This window comes from Oncorhynchus keta, chromosome 29 (assembly GCF_023373465.1).
Source record: "Oncorhynchus keta strain PuntledgeMale-10-30-2019 chromosome 29, Oket_V2, whole genome shotgun sequence".
Taxonomy (NCBI): Eukaryota; Metazoa; Chordata; class Actinopteri; order Salmoniformes; family Salmonidae; genus Oncorhynchus; species Oncorhynchus keta.
In genome coordinates, this window is record NC_068449.1 from 9472378 (window position 1) to 9494383 (window position 22006).

Here is a 22006-nt window from a genome sequence, read left to right on the forward strand (position 1 = left end):
GGGTTTGGCCCATAGGCGATGTTGTTGCCTGTGATGTCTGGTGAGGACCTGGTCTACAAGCCCTCAGTCCAGCCTCTCTCAGCATTTTGCAGACAGTCTGAGCACTGATGGAGGGATTGTGCGTTCCTGGTGTAACTTGGGCAGTTGTTGTTGCCATTCTCTACCTGTCCCGCAGGTGTGATGTTCAGATGTACTGATCCTATGCAGGTGTTGTTACATGTGGTCTGCCACTGCGAGGATGATCAGCTGTCCGTTCTGTCTTAGGCGTCTCACAGTACAGACATTGCAATTTATTGCCCTGGCCACATCTGCAGTCCTCATGCCTCCTTGCAGCATACCAAAGGCATGTTCACGCAGATGAGCAGGGACCCTGGGCATCTTTCTTTTGGTGTTTTTAAGAGTCGTAGAAAGGACTCTTTAGTGTCCTAAGTTTTCATAACTGTGACCTTAATTGCCTACCGTCTGTAAGCTGTTAGTGTCTTAATGACTGTTCCAAAGGTGCATGTTAATTAATTGTTTATGGTTCATTGAACAAGCATGGGAAACAGTGTTTAAACACTTTACAATGAAGCTCTGTGAAGTTATATTTATACTAATTATCTTTTAAAGTAAATCCAGGTATGGTACAGAAACAATATGATGGTAGGAAAATCTGGACACCATCTCGATACCACCCAACCCGAAATCAATCTCTCCTCTACTTTGAGCCATACTGTGGACATTAGCCCTCTGTACATAGAAGGGCAAGACGTGCTGCTCTGTTCTGGACCAGTTGCAGCTTTTCTAGGTCCTTCTTTGCAGCACTTGATTATATCACCGGGCAATAGTCAAGATTAGGTCAAACTAGAGCCTGCAGGACTTGTTTGGTCAACTGTGGTGTTAAAAGTGAATCAATATGCCTTTACCTTGACAATTTATAGTCTAAGGTGACATGCTAGTGATAGATCATTAGAGGGCCTTGTGAAATGCCACACTTGACAAGTTTTCCATTAGAGAAGCTTCCATTCAATAAAACCCTCTGTGTTCTATTGGATAGATAACTCTCAACCCATAATATGGTTGAGGATGTAAAGGCATAGCACATTAGTTTTCTAATAACAGATTATGGTCAATAATATCAAAGGCTGCAATGAAGTCTAACAATACAGCTCCAACAATCTTCTTATTACCAATTTCTTTCAGCCAATCATCAGTCATTTGTGCCAGTGCAGTTGAGTGCCCTTCTCTGTGGAAAGTCAGAGAAATACAGTAGCATTGTATCTGCTCCACACAGAAAAATACCCCAAAGGTTTTCTATGAGCCAGTTAGCTATGAGACAGTTAGGAATGGCTATAGAGTCAGCTATCATCCTCAGTAGCTTTCCATCTATGTTGTTAATGCCATGAGGTGGTGAAAGAGGTGAGTGGGTGTTGAGAGAGGTGAGTGGGTGTTGAGAGAGGTGAGTGGGTGTTGAGAGAGGTGAGTGGGTGTTGAGAGAGGTGAGTGGGTGGTGAGAGAGGTGAGTGGGTGGTGAGAGAGGTGAGTGGGTGGTGAGAGAGGTGAGTGGGTGGTGAGAGAGGTGAGTGGGTGGTGAGAGAGGTCAGTGGGTGGTGAAACAGAGGTCAGCAAGAGGTTAGAGAGGAGTGAGCGAGAATGACTCGTCTCCACCCACCTTGCGGTCAGTGATGTAGCGGCAGAAGAGCTTGAGGTACGGCATGGCCGCTGGCCCCTCCCCCAGGGAACACTCAGGTGGGAGGGCCAGTAGGCAGATCTGTCCATCAGGCATTGGCACTGCCTCCACATCCTATGAGAATCAAAGCAAGCACTGTTTTTTTATATTTTTAAACACAGCAGAGAAAATGCACTTTTTTAAAGTCTAGTGGAGCAGCGGTCTAAGGCATTGCATCTCAGTACTAGAGGCGTCACTACAGACCCTGGCTTGATCCCGGGCTGTATCACAACCGGCCGTGATCGTGAGTCTCATAGGGCGGTGCACAATTGGCCCAGCATCGTCCAGGGTTATTAGGGGAGGGTTTGGCCGGGGCAGGCCCTCATTGTAAAATAAGAATTTGTTCTTAACTGACTTGCCTAGTTAAATAAAATAAAAATAAAAGTCAGCAGTGTTTAAAGAAGGCATTATCCACTCATTAAAACAGTGCTTTACATTGAAAGCTAACTAAGCAGCTTCCAAAAGAACAGCATTTGAAGAAACAATCAATCATTGCCATTAGCGAAAAAGTTTTCCCAGTCCTGCATTGACTCTTGTTCTATTGAGCAATTTCAGCTCTCCTAAGCTAGTTTAGCCTCTCTTAACAAGAACAGGTAGGTTCACCACACCAAAAGCAATAACACACTCCATTAAAGGCCCAACATGACACAGAAAAACATGGTTAAATCATTTAAAAACATTGTTAAATGTACTTCCTCTTCTGTGTGGATTGTGGAATAAATTCATCCACATTGTCCTTACCAGTAACTTGTCATACTCTGTGTCCGGTGACGGGGAGTGAGGGCTGGGCGATGGGGCCGGAGAAAGCCCTGGGTCAGTGTCCAACTCTGGCTCCAGCCTGAGGTCGGGGTCAGGGTGCGTCGCCACGGGAGGTGAGCCTTGGCCAGAGCCTTTACTCTTGGGAATGCGGAGGTGCTTCAAAATGGAAGAGCGTAGAAACATCACAACACAGAACAACACAAACTCAAGCACTGCTGTTAATAATACTCTGCCAAGTCTAGGACCTCCCACTTCCTCTTTCTAACTGAACTTTACATCTGCGGGCTCATCTGTTGCCTACTGGAGTGGAGGGATGGACACTTGATTGGCAACCATGCAAATAGGTTTTCCCAGAATGCCATGTGGTGAAGGCTATGCTCTGTCACTCACTTTGCATGTCAAATCCATAGTGGAAGGGACAAACAAAACAGCAACATGTCACTACGCTGACTTTTGATCATTATACTGGAAGAAAAACACACGTATGGAGATAAAAGATGACAATGTACACATTTTGTCCGTTTCTCTTCAAATGATATGAAGCTGATCATACCCGCAGGCCTGCAATTAGTGTGTTAGGTCTCCTCACCGTGAGATGTGATATAAATAACCTGTCACATCTCATGGTGAGGAGAATGTTCAGAATGCTGATACAAAGACAGATACAGAAGATACCAGTGTCATAAATTGTATGTATGCATGTATGTAGCATCTGATAAGGTTGGGAACCATGGTGACTTTTTCTTACCTCCCGGGAGATGAGGGAGGAGGAGGTGGAGAGATGCCTGTTCAGCTTGGTCTGATCTCCCAGGCTACTGTACTGGGATGTGACACTGAACACAGTGTCTTCATGGTGGGCCTGTGAGTACACACATAGTGCAGAAATCCACATTAGGTACTCCAATATGAAAATAAAATCAGATCAAATAATACCAATCTTTTAAATTAATTTGAGATTGAGGCCTACTTATTTTCCGAACGCTTGATAGCTGGATCTACACCTATGACTACAGACACGGGAGATAGGGCTGCTGCCCTATGAGGTGTTCAGGCTCACACCAGTCAAGGCTTGTGTAAGGCTACTTACTACTACACCTATGACTACAGACACAGGAGATAGGGCTGCTGCCCTATGAGGTGTTCCGGCTCACACCAGTCAAGGCTTGTGTAAGGCTACTTACTACTACACACAAGCACAATAATATCATGCGAATCCTCCATCCGCTGCATCCCACACAACACAACCAAAACTCAGCTATTGACAGATGGGGCCCATTGACCTAAATTATGTTCCTCACGCTTGACAGACTCCATGCAGATAAGGAGCGCAACTTTCACTGGGGACGGGGGGACATGATGTGATTATTACTATTTGACCATGCTGGTCATTTATGAACATTTTAACATCTTGGCCATGTGCTGTTATAATCTCCACCCAGCTCAGCCAGAAGAGGACTGGCCACCCCTCATAGCCTGGTTCCTCTCTAGGTTTCTTCTTAGGTTTGGCCTTTCTAGGGAGTTTTTCCTAGCCACCGTGCTTCTACACCTGCATTGCTTGCTGTTTTAGGCTGCGTTTCTGTACAGCACTTTGATATATCAGCTGAAGTAAGAAGGGCTGTATAAATAAATGTGATTTTGATTTGATTATTGATCTGTCCGTATCCCTAGCTAATTCCCTACTTTTCACACTTACACGGTATAAACATATCTACAGACTACACTGTCATGGTGCACAGTAAGTACACAACACAATATTGATGATGAATGGATACAGATGTCTGAATGCCCAGTCACGTTCATATCATCTCAAACATAAATGACTGCAGTTTCAGACCATCCATTGAACATCCTGTATGCCAGTGAAACTGAATTACATGCACTCAGAAGTGTAATTTCTGCGCTGGAGGTGTAAAACACAACAGGGGACATATTTGCATTATTTTATGATCTTGGTTTGGTTCACAAGATCAGCATGTATACAGATTCTCCCTTCTCCCTGTTTTTGTTTGCTTGGTAATGTTGATACTGAAGACTGTTATCAGAAGAACCTAGCATTTATAGCAGGTAAGAAATGCATGTCCATTAATTGGAAGGTTGGTTATCCTCCCACAATGTCAAGTTATGTATCACTAGATTTGATGTATTACTAGATTAAGGGTCCACTGTGCAATTCCTAAAGTCTGGGTGCCTTATATGGAATAGCCTAGGGAATGACAAAAGGGGTCTGTATTGAAAACATGAGATTTTCTTAGTCGAGCAGTCGCAAATAGAAACAAAAATGTCATGGCACACGAGACGCCTGTGTGATTTGCGCCTGTTTTAGTGGAGGCCATGGAGATGCCACGGTCCAAGAATATGGGAATTGTGTCTCAGATGCACAAGCCCGTCTCTCTCCAGAATGCGCTCTCCCCTGCCATTTTGTGAGTATTCATTGTTTCATAACTTCCTTGCTTGCTACGTCTATCACTTCCCCATTACATACATCACCAGTAGTAGCCTACATTAACCTTTAATTCACATCATTTCTAATCTGCAATGTTTGTTTGGTAAATGGTCATTTCTGTTAATGCATTCAATAGGTTATTATTCCAGTCATTTACTGTTCTCATTGTCAGAGCGGACATGTCTTTTACAGAACTCACAACTTATGCTACCCCCTGTTTCTCACATCACATTTATGAATTGTCAATTTATTGATCGTCCTTTGTTTGAAATGCTTTTGTCAAGGTTGAATAAGGACACGCACACAATTCCACATATAGAAGTAGGACTAGTCTACCTGGCCTACGCGCAAATGTAGGCCGATGAATGTGCCCATTTTGGGGATGTCTAACAATATTTCTGATTGTCTTAACTCACCATCATTAATGAAGCTTCTCAAAGTAATTTTATTCACCTCAAACAGCAATGAAACAAAGTCTGTTTTTAGAATCAATTGAGAATGAGTTCTCAAACTATTTGAACAATATTTACAGCTCTCTCCCTTTTGATAACCACTCGGCATGAAAGGGGAAAATGTAATTCTCTGATCCAGTGGAAATGTCATAAAATACCTGATTACTTCTCATCCATTGCACCTACAGCTGTCTCTCTCCCGAGCTAACTGGAGTGGGAAACTGAAGGCCCAGAATATTTTATACAATGTTTAAAGTTTGCTGGTATAAGTTTTTGGGTGACAGAGTTGATACAATGTTTCAAGATGTTTGGAGACAATGTGATTTATAGGATATTTATTTTTATCAGGATATTTTCTACCTGCAGGCTGCAATGTCTTTGTGTTGGCTTTATGCATTTTATTATGTATTAGATAATTGGCAATGGCAATAAAAGTTACTTTTAATTTTCATTTAGATAGAATGTAGATTAACCACAGACAATGATTGTGAGATACAAAGACTATTGTAAATTAAATGAAACTTTTCCATGAACATGAAACTCATAACTGGTATGCAGATTGGTAGAAATGGTACAATAATCAGGCACTCCAAATGGAAAAGGTTGCCCACCGCTGGCATAGCCTATTACCGGCAACTTCAGAAGACTAACTGCCACGGTCAGCAGCAGCGGGAGAAGGCGGGGCAGGAACAGGTTTTTGGTTCTTCTGGTTATGCGGTCTTGATCTCTGGCTCCCTCAAGTCATTTGTGTGCGTGCATAAAGCATCAGACAAGTTCAGTACATATAGCCTAGTTGACTTTATTAAACACACATGCAGGCCTCAGCCACTACCCTGAGAGAACTTGATTCAGTGTATCATGCAGCCCTCAGGTTCATTACAAATCAGAAACGTCTAACACATCATTGTGATCTCTACAGTGCTGTTGGCTGGTTGTCATTGACCTTGCGTCGCTTAAACACTGGAATACACTGATTTATAAGGCCACATTGGGTAAAACGCCATTTTATCTCTGTTCTTTTTTAGTCAGTTCGGTAAATAAATAACAATTACGGTCCCATTCTCATTTACTTCTAACAGTACCAAAAATTAGAGCAAGCGATGGTAGAAATAGTTTTAGTTACTTAGCTCCGTGGTCCTGGAATTCTCTCCTGAATATTATAACATTTGATGATCTAGTTTTGCTGGTGGAGTTTAAACACTTGATCGATGTATATATCATAGAAGAGTGTCATTGTTTTTAGGCCAGCTGTTTTTAGTCAAGACTTTCGTGTTTTTTATGTAAAACGTTTTTGTTGTACTGTATGTGTGTTTATAGTTTTGTTTAATGTTGTGTTAGTGTATGTAAGTTGTTTTGTCTGAAACGTTGTTCTCCATGCTGCTATTGGACCAGGTCTGTCTTGGAAAAGAGATGTTCTCAATGAGAACCTGCATAAATAAAAGGTAAACTTTTTTTTTAACTAAAAAAAAAACATAGGGTGTGTCTATATAGGCCTATGGAAGAATACAGGTTTTAAAATTTCGACCAATTGATGGACAGTCGGGGACAGTCCTAGTAGGAATGCAGGAAATTGGCTTTAGATACCCCAAAACATTCCGAGGGAGGACCCTCTGCCAGATTATGTCCCCTCCACTTCTACAACTAAAGTTGTGCCCCTGCATGCAGTCATTATTCAAGCATAGCTATGTGTGTGCGAGTGTGTGCATGCTTGCAAACTATACTGTTGAAAATATGCCTTCCGTGTGTGTGTTGAGTGTTAAAACATATTTAAACTGATGGCGAGCCATAGTGATACAGGCTACAAGTTCGGCATTATTTTAACACTGGTTTAGTGAATCCACCTCACATCCTACATGACAGATAGACATGGAACTCATTCATATTTTCATAACTGTAAAACAAAAGTCTATAGTCCAAGTACCTAACTGCAAAGAATACAAAGGGCCTAAATGGATCATAGACATTCTGTCTACTTCACATATTCCGTCCGAATTCAGTTATCAACACTAACATCATTGTCACACTACGATTCCAGATTCAGAGCAACACTGGTCCTTAAAAGTCTCTTAATATGCTGTATATCTTTTCAATGTATATTTTCTAGACAGATGTGCATTAGAAAGGGATTTTCTAGACACCTCAAAAAAGTTATTGAATACATGGTTTTGCCTTGATTTAAGTTACTACAGTAGTTCCACATATCCATATCTGCTTTACGAAAGACATGATCTGATAACAACGTTTAAAAGCTGTAGTAATAGAAGCTTCTAAATCTGTATATAATAGAATTACCAGCATTTACTTTCATCACATACCTTGGAACACACTGTCCTTCCATTATAACTGTTGTAGAGCTTCTGAATATACCGGTGGATACCCATTGAAATAGGGGAAGATCTGGGACTAATCTCTGAACACCGTTTCACTGAAATACAGCTCGTCTGACCTTTGAACATTTATTATCGACATCTTTCAATACCATATATACAGTATTATGCAATGTATCGGTTATCAAGTGTATGGGTAAAGCAGGTCTTAAATATGTTATCATTATTGATTTACGAGTAGGTCTACATGAGTTAGTGACTCACCATACAGTCTGCTTTGTCATCAGATGGTTGACCCTCTTCCCTGGATTTATCTGTGGCGCGCTCTGGTACCCATGTAGCTTCTACGAAGGCAAGATGTAAAAACAGAGATAGATGATGACTCTTTCCACCAATTCTTTCTGCTCCTGAAATCCAACAGCCGTTTCTCCAAATCTACTTGTTTGCGGTCCTTTAAATAATTTTAATTAATGCAACACAACTCCCTCCTCTTAAATCTAGCCCTGTGGGTGGCATGCATCTTTACAAAATGTGGCACTGCTCTCTAATACCTACATGAGGCATTATGGATGTTTTGGAGATTTATTAAGGTACTGAGGATTCTCCTTGAATGTCAGGCCTGCCTGCAACAAGGCAGCTATGTTGGCGCTAATAAACTGCGCGTACACTTGTGCTACAACCTAGGCAAGACTAGAAGTAAAATCTCCAAAAAAATATCAAAGTTCTGTGTGGGTGCCCTCGGTACTGAATATAATCCGAAATAAATACTACAATCTAGAATACGTGAGGCAGAAGGCATCTTGCACCTCTACAGTTCTTGGATAATTGTTTCCTTGAATGAAAGAGTGCGACTTATTACAAAAATGCATAATCAGATTTAGGGAAAACAAGTAGGTCATAAGTATTTGAGCTAAATAAACATGGTCTATGGTGAAAATGCTACCAATTACATGTCACAAACATGATTTGTTACAAGTAAGTTAACAGATTTTACACAAGTGATTTTTCAGGTATACTAATAATCGTACCTAACTGGATATCACTAAAAGCATACTGCTGTGTTCTGTAAAAGGGACTCGAAAATAAACCATTTAACCACAGACAAGCACATTCAGAATCACTGTTGTCTTACTGTGAGTGCTGGCAAAACCTGTCCCCTCAGTTATGGATGGCATAAGGAAATGACAATAGGATCATGTGCTTATGAGTGAATGTTTCTGAGTATTTTGGGTATTTTGTATCCATGTCATCCTGAGAGAGGTTCCCAAGCATTCCTAGCTGCAGTTTTACAATTCCTCATAAGTCATTTAAATGTTTTATTTAACCTTTATTTAACTAAGCAAGTCAGTCAAGAACAAATTCTTATTTACAATGACGGCCTACACCGGCCAAACCCTCCCCTCTTAACCCAGAAAATGCTGGGCCAATTGTGCGCCGCCCTATGGGACTCCCAATCACGGCCGGTTGCGAGACAGCCTGGATTCGAACCAGGGTGTCTGTAGTGACGCCTCTAGCACTGAGATGCAGTGCGCCATTCGGGAGCCCAATAAATAAATGCCAGAGAGAGGAATTCTCCTTACCAACCTTCCTTTGAGTGTGTTATCTGTCATTCCTTAGGTTGTTTGCTATGAAAATACACAACACATATATAAACACCATATGAATAATTGGATAGGGAACTAACGCAGCTACCAAGCCCCTACTGGGGCAAACAAAGCACAGGCTGACCTAGATATCGAGATAATCATGTTAAGAGATACCTCACCTTGGAGGTAATACCGGCGCAGTTGGGGGTTCCGGATGTGGCGGACGTGGTCAAAGGGACGCCCCACGGCACGGTGGGACTGACCGCTGTCCCTGGCCTCCTTGGTTGGGCCGGTCTGAGGCCCTGTCTCCCAGGGGCCGGCGATGAAGCCGGGGGGCTGAGCAACACCAGGAGGGAGCTTGGACCCCAGCCTGGAGGGGAGACAGACATGTCGCAAGGATCTGTACACAATTCCTGGAAGCTGAATATGTACCAGTTCTTCCACGGCCTGCATACTCACCAGACATGTCACCCATTGAGCATGTTTAGAATGCTATGGATCGACGGCCATACCTTCTTTTTTAAAGGCATCTCTGAAATCCATAGATTAGCGCCTAATGAATGTATTTCAATTGACTGATTTCCTTGTATGAACTGTAACTCTCAGTAAAATCTTTGAAATTCTTGCATGCTGCGTTTATATTTTGGTTCAGTGTATATTGGTAGGATTGTGGGAGTTCAGAATAGGCTGTTGCTGTTCCTGGCAAGCACCTCCACTCCTCTCTCCCACGTAATGCCCTTGACTGTTTGTGCTTGTTTTTTTTTCAAAGGAGAGGTACATTCACAAGGGTGACTATATGAAAAATGGTGATGGAGTGCTCCAACACGTAATACAGTGCATTCAGAAAGTATTCAGACCCCTTGACTTTTTCCACATTGTTACGTTACATTGTTACATTACAGCCTTATTCTAAAATATATTCAATTGTTTTTTCCCCCTCATCAATCTACACACAAAACCCCATAATGACAAAGCAAAAACTGTTTCTTATACATTTTTGGAAATGGAAAAAAAATTATAATAATGAAAATACCACATTTACATAACTATTCAAACCCTTTACTCAGAACTTTGTTGAAGCACCGTTGGTAGTGATTACAGCCTCGAGTCTTCTTGAGTATGACACTACAAGCTTGGCACACCTGTATTTGGGAGTTTCTCTCATTCTTCTCTGGAGATTCTCTCAAGCTGTCAGGTTGGATGGGGAGTGTCACTGCACAGCTATTTTCAGGTCTCTTCAGAGATGTTTGATTGGGTTCAAGTCTGGGCTCTGGTTGGGCCACACAAGGACATTCAGAGACTTGTCCCAAAGCCACTCCTGCATAGTCTTGGCTGTGTGCTTAGGGTCACTGTCCTGTTGGAAGGTGAACCTTCGTCACAGTCTGAGGTCCTGAGAGCTCTGGAGCAGGTTTTCATCAAGGATCTCTCTGTACTTTGCTCCATTCATCTTTCCCTCGATCCTGACTAGTCTCACAGTCCCTGCCACTGAAAAACATCCCCACAGCATGATGCTGCTACCACCATTCTTCACCGTAGGGATGGTGCCAGGTTTCCTTCAGACGTGATGCTTGGCATTCAGGCCATAGAGTTCAATCTTGGTTTCATCAGACCAGAGAATCTTGTTTCTCATGGTCTGAGAGTCCTTTAGGTGCCTTTTAGAAAACTCCAAGCAGGCTGTCATGTGCCTTTTACTGAGGAGTGGCTTCCTTCTGGCCACTCTACCATAAAGGCCTGTTTGTTTGAGTGCTGCAGAAATGGTTGTCCTTCTGGAAGGTTCTCCTATCACCATAGAAGAGCTCTGGAGCTCTGTCAGAGTGACCATCAGGTTCTTGGTCACGTCCCCAATTGCTCAGTTTGGCCGGGCGGCCAGCTCTAGGAAGAGTCTTGGTGGTTCTAAACTTCTTCCATTTAAGAATGATGGAGGCCACATTGTTCTTGGGGCCCTTCAACCCTGCAGACATTTTTTGGTACCCTTCCCCAGATCTGTGCCTTGACACACTCCTGTCTTGGAACCTCATATGGCTTGGTTTGTTGCTCTGACATGCAATGTCAACTGTGGGACCTTATATAGACAGGTGTGAGCCTTTCCAAATCATGTCCAATGAATAGAATTTACCACAGGTGGACTACAATCAAGTTGTAGAAACATCTCAAGGATGATCAATGGAAACATGATGCACCTGAGCTCAATTTCGAGTCTCATAGCAAAGGCTCTGATACATTTGCAAAACTTTCTATGAACCTGTTTTTGCTTTGTCATTATGGGGTATTGTGTATAGATTGATGAGAGAAAACATTTGTTTAATCCATTTTAGAATAAGGCTGTAACGTAACAAAATGTGGAATAAGGGAAGGGGTCTAAATACTTTCCGAATGCACTGTACATCTCCTGTTTTCTACTGCAGTGCTCCTTTCACCTCAACATCTCAGGAGAGAAACAGAACATGTCAGGAGAGAAGCACTCTATCGGCTGACACATTCTGGGAATAACTAAACAACACATCTCTCTCAACAAGTCTAAGCAGCGCTTTTCTTCATTTTTAGCCAAAAAAACATTTAATCGCTGACCTGGTCTTGACGTTGCCAAAGTAGCTGGGCCTGTTTTTGTCCCTCTGTTGTAGTTTATGTTCCATGGCTCCGAGGCCTTCTCAGGGACCTATCGGCGACTACTGTGATGTTGACAACAGCAATATTCTGGTAGGTTGAGGGGCTCTGCTGGCATCCCTCCGTTCAGTCTCCATGCTTATTAAGCTCCTGTAATCGTACCTACAGGAGAGTCAAAGTTGAGAGTAAGACTGAGTGCATAAGCTCCAAATAATGAAGTCAGGTCTTTCAATTCAATTCAACTCGAGAATCAACGATGACTCAGAGGATTTTAGCAGGGGTAAAAGCTTGTGCTGGAAAAATGGACAAATAAGCAATGTAGACATTGTATTGAGACAATGCTCTCAAAGACTATATGCAAGAACCATGCAAGGGAAGAGAAGCCTGGAAGTGGATGCATGTATATTGAATGTACATGCATTCTTGGGGTCATGAGGTGGAGGAGGGTAGTAAGTTGGTGGTCTGTTAAAATCAAATCAAATGTATTTGTCACATACACATGGTTAGTAGATGTTAATGCGAGTGTAGCGAAATGCTTGTGCTTCTAGTTCCGACAATGCAGTAATAACTAACGAGTAATCTAACCTAACAATTCCAAAACTACTACCTTATACACACAAGTGTAAAGGGATAAAGAATATGTACATAAAGATATATGAATGAGTGATGGTACAGAGCAGCATAGGCAAGATGCAGTAGATGGTATCGAGTACAGTATATACATATGAGATGAGTAATGTTGGGTATGTAAACAAAGTGGCATAGTTTAAAGTGGCTAGTGATACACGTATTACATAAAGATGCAGTAGATGATAGAGTACAGTATATACATATACGAGATGGATAATGTAGGGTATGTAAACATTATATTACGTAGCATTGTTTAAAGCGGCTAGTGATATATTTTATATCAATTTCCATCAATTCCCATTATTAAAGTGGCTGGAGTTGAGTCAGTGTGTTGGCAGCAGCCACTCAATGTTAGTGGTGGCTGTTTAACAGTCTGATGGCCTTGAGATAGAAGCTGTTTTTCAGGCTCTCAGTCCCAGCTTTGATGCACCTGTACTGACCTCGCCTTCTGGATGATAGCGGGGTGAACAGGCAGTGGCTCGGGTGGTTGTTGTCCTTGATGATCTTTATGGCCTTCCTGTGACATCGGATGGTGTAGGTGTCCTGGAGGGCAGGTAGTTTGCCCTCGGTGATGCGTTGTGCAGACCTCACTACCTTCTGGAGAGCCTTACGGTTGTGGGCGGAGCAGTTGCCGTACCAGCCGGTGATACAGCCCGACAGGATGCTCTCGACTGTGCATCTGAAGAAGTTTGTGAGTGTTTTTGGTGACAAGCCAAATTTCTTCAGCCTCCTGGGGATGAAGAGGCACTGCTGCGCCTTCTTCACGATGCTGTCTGTGTGGGTGGACCAATTCAGTTTGTCTGTGATGTGTACGCCGAGGAACTTAAAACTTACTACCTTCTCCACTACTGTCCCATCAATGTGGATAGGGGGGTGCTCCCTCTGCTGTTTCCTGAAGTCCACAATCATCTCCTTAGTTTTGTTGACGTTGAGTGTGAGGTTATTTTCCTGACACCACACTCCGAGGGCCCTCACCTCCTCCCTGTAGGCAGTCTCGTCGTTGTTGGTAATCAAGCCTACCACTGTAGTGTCGTCCGCAAACTTGATGATTGAGTTGGAGGGGTGCGTGGCCATGCAGTCGAGGGTGAAAAGGGAGTACAGGAGAGGGCTCAGAGCGCACCCTTGTGGGGCCCCAGTGTTGAGGATCAGCGGGGTGGAGATGTTGTTACCTACCCTCACCACCTGGGGGCGGCCCGTCAGGAAGTCCAGTACCCAGTTGCACAGGGCGGGGTCGAGACCCAGGGTCTTGAGCTTAATGATGAGTTTGGAGGGTACTATGGTGTTAAATGCTTGAGCTGTAGTCGATGAACAGCATTCTCACATAGGTATTCCTCTTGTCCAGATGGGTTAGGGCAGTGTGGTTGAGATTGCATCGTCTGTGGACCTATTTGGGCGGTAAGCAAATTGGAGTGGGTCAAGGGTGTCAGGTAGGGTGGAGGTGATATCCCTCTAGTGGTGTGGGGGCTGTGCTTTGGCAAAGTGGGTGGGGTTATATCCTGCCTGGTTGGCCCTGTCTGGGGGTATCGTCGGATGAGGCCACAGTGTCCCCCCGTCTCAGGCTGCAGTATCTATGCCGCAATAATCTATGTGCCAGGGGGGCTAGGGTCAGTCTGTTATATCTGGTGTAATTATACTGTCTTATCTGGTGTCCTGTGTGAATTTAAGTATGCTCCCTCTAGTTCTCTAACTCTCCCTCCTCTCAGGACTAGCTGGCCTGATGACTCCTGGCTGTCCCCAGTCCACCTGGTTGTGCTGCTGCTCCAGTTTCAACTGTTATGCCTGAGGCTATGAAAACCTGACCTGTTCACCAGACGTGCTACCTTGTCCCGGAACTATTGTTTTCAACTCTCTCTCTACCGCACCTGCTGTCTCGACCTCTGAATGCTTGGCTATGAAAAGCCAACTGACATTTACTCCTGATGTGCTGACCTGTTGCTCCCTCTACAACCACTGTGATGATTATTTCACCCTGCTGGTCATCTTGAAGAACGATCTGGCCTTAATTGCCATGTACTGTTATAATCTCCACCTGGTCCAGCCAAAAGAGGACTGGCCACCCCTCAAGAGCCGGGTTTCTCTCTAGGTTCCTGTCTAGGGACATTTTCCAAGCCACCGTGTTTCTACATCTGCAATGCTTGCTGTTTGGGGTTGTAGGCTGGGTTTCTGTATAACACTTTGTGACATCTCTTGATGTAAAAAGGGCTTTATAAATACATTTGATTGATATTGAATGCTATTTTTGTTGCCTTATTTCTTGACAAGCAGACATAACATATTGTATTTGCAACACAGTCGATTAGGGCTAGCACTCAAATTCCTTTGGGCCCGAGTTCTGATGCAATGGATGGAACTATATTTTAAATGTTCTTTTTTTCACCAGAAGATCTGTTCCTACACTAACCTTAAGTACGTAAGGGATACGGATTCTTACTGTAGAAGGAAGCATCCCTACAAATCATTGTCTTGGAAAATATTGCAATAGATTACTGTAGTCTTTTTAAACATGGATGTTCCTCACTTCCATATCGAAAATTCGAGGCATGCGACAATAACACGAAGCAGTGGGGTACAATGAATTCGGAAATGTTAATATTGAAAGGATTTAGGGACTGACCTGTCAAAAAGATTGGCCGGAATGTTGATCGAAAGCGAGTGATTTCGGAAGGCTTCATATTACCCACGGTGTTATGTTCTGTGATATCACTGCAGACAACAGCAAAAAGTTGAGCATATACGCTCCGCCCATTTCATCCATCCTCCAGTGCCGGAGATTGAGGAGTCTTTGACCATATACGTAGAATCATTGCATGGCTCGAACAACTATTTTCTGTAATCATCAATCCAACCCCAATGTTTTCACGCACCCCCATACAAACAGTTTAAATTACAATGGTAACTTTTAAAAATTCATTTGGTTTGTGGCACTCATTCATTGCAGAGAAATAGCCTATGCATAAAACAGTCGGAACAAATAGCATGGCCTTCCTCAATTTAGAATAGAAAACTAGAGTGGCTTCCAGTTTAGGGAAATATTAACCGTATTTATAAGGGGGTCCACAGCCATTCTGCAAAAAGCCTCGCATTTGCTTTTCCTGCCACACTGTCGTCACATCGCTTCGCTTGTTGATGCTCAAATTTTATTGGCTGGAGAAAAGGCATGTGTAATGATCCGACCAATCACATTTTAGCTTAGAGTGCTTTTTCCGGGCCTAGTAAAACGATAACATTGCTGAAGTCTGAAAGACGAAAACGAGAACGTGTTAGTCGAAAAGAAAATAATTATTGAAATATCTCAAACGTTACATTAACAAATGTGAGTTGCATGCTTATAGTTTTCTTTATATTGTAATAAGATAATCGAAATATATGTTATAATTTCGATTTACGCTTGAGGGTCAATCAAAGGACCGGCTGAAGCTTGTTAGCTAGCAAGCTAACATATAAACTGCGGTTAGCAACTGCGGTCATCTAGCTAATCAATTTATTGTGAACCGGTTAGCTAGTCAATTTATCATTAATCATTTGCTTTGCGTGATATGTTAGGATTATACTTTCGGTGTTCGGAACTGTTGCTCATTGAAAATCCACTCATGCCATTTGATCAACCTCATTTACAGCAACATTAAAGGTCCAATGCAATACAGCTGCATTTATCTCGATGTCAAATCATTTCTGGGTAATAATTATGTACCTTACTGTGATTGTTTTAAATTGAAATGGTCAAAAAGAAACAAATAGCATCTTAGCAAAGAGCAATTACTCAAGCAAGAATTTTGCTATGCCTGTCTGAGTGGGGAGGGGAAAACTTGCTGTTATTGCAAAGAGGTTTGGAACTCTGTCAATTTGCTGGTATATCAATAAGAAACAAACTCCATCCCACCACAACAGGCTGACAGGTGGTCTTTTCAAGCATTTTTTACACTAAAATGGCACGATCATCGTTTTCACAATTTCACAGTATTATTCCAACCTCAGTGAGGAAAAAAATATATATCACGTTTTTGACTGCACTAAGCCTTTTAATATAATCCTCAACACACTTTTGAGGCAACTTCGTCTACTAATTTCATAGCTACCGAGTTGGCTCGAAAAGGCTGGATGGCTAACATTAGCCATTCGTACATAAAGTCTTCTAACTTTATGTAGCTAGTTAAAGCCATTTATAACTTTCAGCTGAATGTGTGGCCTGCTGTCAATAATCTACATAGTCCATTTTCAATTGTCAACATGTGTCTTTGTTACCCTCACAGATGTTGGAAGACCTCAGTATCAGCGTCTGAAGACTGTTTATGGCATGTCCTTTGTTTACTAAACACACATTAGCCAACTGAGCCCAGCGCTGATTAGGTGTCCTCTGCACATTGTATGAGCAAGATCATTCACCATGGAAACCGAAGCAGTAAGTTAGCTTGCTAGCCCTTTTTATAGATTAAAAGCATGCATTCTGAAATGTACTAACAAGAGGTTGTGGTAGCCTGGGTGCCAGTCTGTTTCTACCCTCCATCCCACTCATTGGCTTGACAATGACAGCAAAGCTGGCAAGACCACAGATCTGGGACCAGGCTAAGTTTGTGGTGTGTTGGAAAAACTAACAGCATGTTTCTTACCACTATTCAGGAGGTTATTCCTATTTGGCAGAACAAGCCTCATGGGTCGACTCGCAGTGTGGTGAGGAGAATAGGCTCTATTGTACCCATGAAACCACCGCCCAGGGCATGTTTCCAGGTAAATATGGTCATTATCAAATTCAACACATGCAATAGCATAAGTACACGGTACAGACAATGACTTTATGTCAGAAGGCCGACCTTGTGGCCAAATTGCATTAAAAGTGCTAACAGGGAACCTACACCTGTTTACCAGGAACTCCCAGGTCTCCCTCCTCTGCGGCCCATGGATGGCCCCACGGTGCCCACACTGGCAGACATTGCCTGGATCGCAGCAGATGAGGAGTCTGAGACCTATGCCAGAGTGCGGTAAATATGTGCTTTTCTCACCCACAGTGCAGAAGAATGTGGCTGCTGAACTTGAGTATGTTCCTTCACTGAGGCCACATATGTCAGCTATCGTGGGGTCTAAATAATTGGCCTATTGTTTATGCTATCATTACTTATGACAAAGGACACTCCGGTAGATGTGATAGAGGATTTCACCTCCTGTTCTTTTAATGCAAGCGTTTTCTTGGGGTCCATTTATTTTCTCAGGAGCGATTCACGCCCTCTTAGACATGAGTGGCGACCCACGCCTCTCCTGGTTATGCACAGGAACTCCTCTGTGCCCAACTTCCGCCGCGACGTCAAGAAGGTGGAGACGCTGAGGAAGCCTGCAGTGACGGCCATGAACCGTACCACCTCCCTGCAGGATGAGCTGAGCAGACTCCGCTCCCAGATCGCCAAGATCGTAGCCACAGAATCTGGTAGGGAATTTGTCGAGCAGTTTCCCCACAGCTGTCATTAGGTTAAATTCACCAGTGAAAGGGGCTCTTTCTCTGGCAAAGCTAGCTAGCTATATTAGGCCTATCAGGGCTCTAAAGTGCGACCATTTTACTTGCATATGTGCCTAAATATTCTGCGACCTGGAGCACACATGCTCCTTGTAAAAATAGGTAGAGCCCTTCCTAAGTGCCTATCAGTGGAGGCTAGTGGGAGGAGCTATAGGAAGACTTGCTCATTGTATTAGCTGGAATAGAATTAATGGAATGCAGTCAAACATGTGGTTTCCATATGTTTGATACCATTTCATTTTTCCATTCCAGCCATTACAATGAGCCCTTCCTCCTATCGCTCCTCTCGCTAGCTTCCTCTGGTGCCTATATACAGTATCTGACGCTTTGTCATTTATGCAGCAAGGGGATTGTCTTAGAGTAGCTTGGCTTTATGTGTTGCGTTTAAAGTGTCATAATCTTCAGTATGGCTACCGCATGCAGTGATGTGTAATAATAATAGCCTCCTGTTTTAATCAACCTCGGATATTACCATGTGTATATTTTAGAAGACGTATGTGTCTTATTGGTCCTTGGGATTGTATGTCTTATGTCGTGGATGCATTAGCATATACCGTAGTCATTGTTGCAGAAATTATGAGGACAGTGTCACATGCTATAGCCATGCGCTGTTAGATGACACGAGTTCTTATCAGGCAGATAACCTGATTTTCCTAGACGAGTGTAGGGCTCGCCCTCTGAAAGTGATGGGCTTTGGGATTAAAACTGAAAGCACACTAACCTGCCTGCCCATGCATCAGAAGCTCATCAGAGGACTCTGTATTTTAAATAGCCTGACCATGTGACCCAAGTGCAGGAGATTAGTTGATTGCCAATCTGCATCCGTTTAAGGCTCTGTCTGTCCCAATTCTGAGGTTTATTTATGGGAAAATAATAAAATCTGAAAAGTGTGATAACTAGCCTGTCTCTGCTCTGTTTGTCACCCTAAAGGCTCCAACCCCTTGACCCCCGACCTCCTGTCCCCCGACGACACCAGCATGAGCTTTTCCATGGCGCCCTTCGAGACGGCGCCCTACCAGCCCGCCGCCTCAGCCTCCTTCGTCATCAGTGACGTGACGGAAGAGGAAGAGGAGGAGGAAGATGAGGAGGATGTGGTGTCTGTGGTTTCGGAGCTTATGCCGGACCCCATGCCGCCCGCAAACATGTCTGCCTCTATGACGGCCTCGGCGACCTTTGACCTGGACCATCCCAGCATGGACTTCCGGGAGGCGGAGGAGGACACAGTGTCGCTGTCCAAGTCCACCAGCTTTGCTGACGTCATGGACATCCTGAAGGACATGAACCGCATGAAGATGAGCAAGGACAGGTAGGTTAAAGAGCGAGTCAGGATACGGAAGAAAATGGCTTCCTCTCATGTCTCTTAATACACACACAGTGTAAATACCATGTCAGCAGAAGGTGTATGATAATGCATTGGCAGGAAACACAAGGACAGCTGGTTGTTGTCCTGTTTTCCACAGATAGAAAAAAGCAAGAGGAATCAATTTGGTCAAGGATGGTCAACTTTGATGGGTGGGGTCACAAAAAATCTGAACTCTTTATGAGGGGCCACAGTGGCTAATATCTCAATATTATTTTGGGACGATATTATACCGATATTTGACTTATATAAACTTTTTTTGCTATTGTAAGTAACGTTAGATTGTGCTAGTCGGCTGTATCTGCGCCAAAACTCAGGTATTTTTCATCCTATAGCTTAGCTTGTAACTCCTTTTCTCATGCTCTCTTGTCTCTCTGCAGCAGACATATAGTGAGCCATATGTTTGGAAAATCAAATCACAAAATCACAATGCATATAGAATCGTGAGAATTGCATAACCTCGTATCAGCATTTAAGTGTAAACAGTAACCAAAAAAGTGTTAAACAAATCAAAATATATTTTTAGATTTTAGATTCTTCAAAGTAGCCACCCTTTGCCTTGATGACAGCTTTGCAGACTCTTGGCATTCCCTCAACCAGCTTCATGAGGTAGTCACCTGGAATGCATTTCAATTAACAGGTGTGCCTTAAAAGTACATTTGTGGAATGTCTTTCCTTAATGAGTTGTGTTGTGATAAGATAGGGGTGGTATACAGAAGATAGCAATATTTGGTAAAAGACCAAGCCCATATTATGGCAAGAACAGTTCAAATGAGGAAAGAGAAATGACAGTTCATCATTACTTTAAGACATGAAAGTCAGTCAACCTGTAATATTTCAAGAACATTGAAAGTTTCTTCAAGTGCAGTCGCAAAAACTATCAATCTCTATGATGAAACTGGCTCTCATGATGACCGCCACAGCAAAGTAAAGGACACAAAAAATGGACACAAATATGAAAGGACACATATGAAGAAGAGATTGCTTGGGCCAAGAAACTCGAGCAATGGATATTACACTGGTGGAAACCTGTCCTTTGGTCTGAGGAGTCCAAATTTGAGATTTTTGGTTCTAACCGCCGTGTCTTTGTGAGACATATAGTAGGTGAATTTATGATCTCTGCATGTGTGGTTCCCACCGTGAAGCATGGAGGACGAGGTGTGATGGTGTAGTGGTGCTTTGCTGGTGACACTGTCAGTGATTTATTTAGAATTCAAGGCACACTTAACCAGCATAGCTACCACAGCATTCTGCAGCGATACGCCATCCCATCTGGTTTGCGCTTAGTGGGACTATCATTGATTCCATATGTGTTTTTTCAAAATTTTGACGTCTTCACTATTATTCAACAATGTAGAAAATAGTACAAATAAAAACCCTGGGATGAGTAGGTGTGTCCAAACTTTTTACAGGTACTAATATATTTAATCCTGTTCTGAAAATCTGTGGGCCTACAAACAGGGAGGCCTTGGCTGCCATTTGCCATTTCTGAATTAGGTCATGGATTTCAGTTGTCTTTGTACCAGACCATGCTCTTAATGTGTGTGTCCATGCAGGTGCAACAGAGGCTGCACCTCCCTGATGGGCGAGTCGGACTCCGCCTCGCTGATCTCCGAGGCCTTGAGGAAGAAGTTTACCCTGAAGGATGAAGACATCAGGGGATGAAGAAACACACCTAGAGCCCCTGTAGTCCTCCACCTCCCCACGTAAGTCAGGCCACACAAAGTAGTCCCTCTCCACAGACATTCAAGCTTTACTTTGAAAATGTTCAATTGCCAGTGGACTTTCCAATGTGTGTTGCATGACAGCATTTTACTCTTGGTTCACAGAGGATTGTCTCTCATTGCGTCTCTCTCTTCTGCTGCCAGGCCTGTGCCTGACGACCCAGTCCCGTGGAGACCCGGCTGCACCTCATCAACCGTGGCAACGGTTAAACCAGACGGAAAAACAAACCACCACCTCGCAGCAGGCCCAGTCAGTCTGAACCCAAACAAATCTAAACCATACCCTAGCTATTAAAAATATTGCCTAGTCAGACCATGGTAGCAGCTGGCTGATAGGCACTATTAGATGGGTGCTGTTTGACGGAGCACAGAGAATTTTTGACCAACCTTAACTTGGCGATTCTTCCTCAATTCCAGACTTGGAAGACAACTAATGTCTTCTAAAAGTCAATGTCTAGTTTCAGGGGGTTTGAATTTAGAAAAATCTATTTAGTCTGCCACCCATTAATAATGATTAAAAAGAAAAGTCAAAAGGTTTGACAGCCGTACCATATGAAATGCAAGTCAGTTGGGAACAGGTTTTTGATGTCCCAATACCTTTGCATCGAGTCTATGAACTGACATATAAAACAATTATTGACATCAATCTTCATTTTAATTTAAGCTATTATAAAATACTTACTACAAAAGAATGCTCAATATATATGGGACATTCCTCACTGCCACGAGGAAATAGAATCAATAGAACAGTCAGCCTTGTGCAGACTCTGCCACGAGGAAATAGAATCAATAGGACAGTCAGCCTTGTGCACCCTCTGCCATGAAGAAATAGAATCAATAGAACAGTCAGCCTTGTGCACCCTCTGCCATGAAGAAATAGAATCAATAGGACAGTCAGCCTTGTGCACCC

At 43.1% G+C, this 22006-nt stretch overlaps 2 protein-coding genes across 6 annotated transcripts in view; one reads left to right on the forward strand and one right to left on the reverse strand.

Moving 5' to 3' along the window:
• Positions 1-15287, reverse strand: part of si:ch211-15d5.11 (nuclear receptor coactivator 7) — a 35042-nt gene extending 19755 nt beyond the window's left edge. The window contains exons 1-7 of one of the 2 annotated variants that reach the window (XM_035742493.2): positions 15124-15287; positions 11844-12041; positions 9455-9645; positions 7954-8033; positions 3216-3326; positions 2450-2623; positions 1652-1783 (exon numbers count right to left, since the gene is read on the reverse strand). In XM_035742493.2, coding sequence (XP_035598386.1) covers positions 1652-1783; positions 2450-2623; positions 3216-3326; positions 7954-8033; positions 9455-9645; positions 11844-11908 — 753 coding nt within the window. In that variant the 5' untranslated portion in view covers positions 11909-12041; positions 15124-15287. Of the gene's footprint in view, positions 1-1651; positions 1784-2449; positions 2624-3215; positions 3327-7677; positions 7816-7953; positions 8034-9454; positions 9646-11843; positions 12042-15123 lie in introns of those variants that run through there. The other variant, XM_035742494.2, reaches the window with a different exon arrangement.
• A 399-nt stretch (positions 15288-15686) lies between these two features.
• On the forward strand, positions 15687-21965 carry mtfr1l (mitochondrial fission regulator 1-like). 4 transcript variants are annotated; one of them, XM_035742497.2, is made up of 8 exons: positions 15687-15822; positions 16760-16908; positions 17127-17234; positions 17373-17485; positions 17714-17925; positions 18943-19318; positions 20929-21078; positions 21241-21965. In XM_035742497.2, the coding sequence occupies exons 2-7, from the start codon at positions 16894-16896 to the stop codon at positions 21035-21037; spliced, it is 933 nt and encodes a 310-aa protein (XP_035598390.2). In that variant the 5' UTR covers positions 15687-15822; positions 16760-16893; the 3' UTR covers positions 21038-21078; positions 21241-21965. The 4 variants fall into 4 exon arrangements, with proteins under 4 accessions (XP_035598390.2, XP_035598393.2, XP_052341837.1 ...); XM_035742500.2 differs by lacking the exon at positions 15687-15822 and adding an exon at positions 16052-16185; XM_052485877.1 differs by lacking the exon at positions 15687-15822 and adding an exon at positions 16260-16405 and having other exon boundaries at positions 21202-21965.
• The last annotated feature ends 41 nt before the right edge of the window (positions 21966-22006 follow it).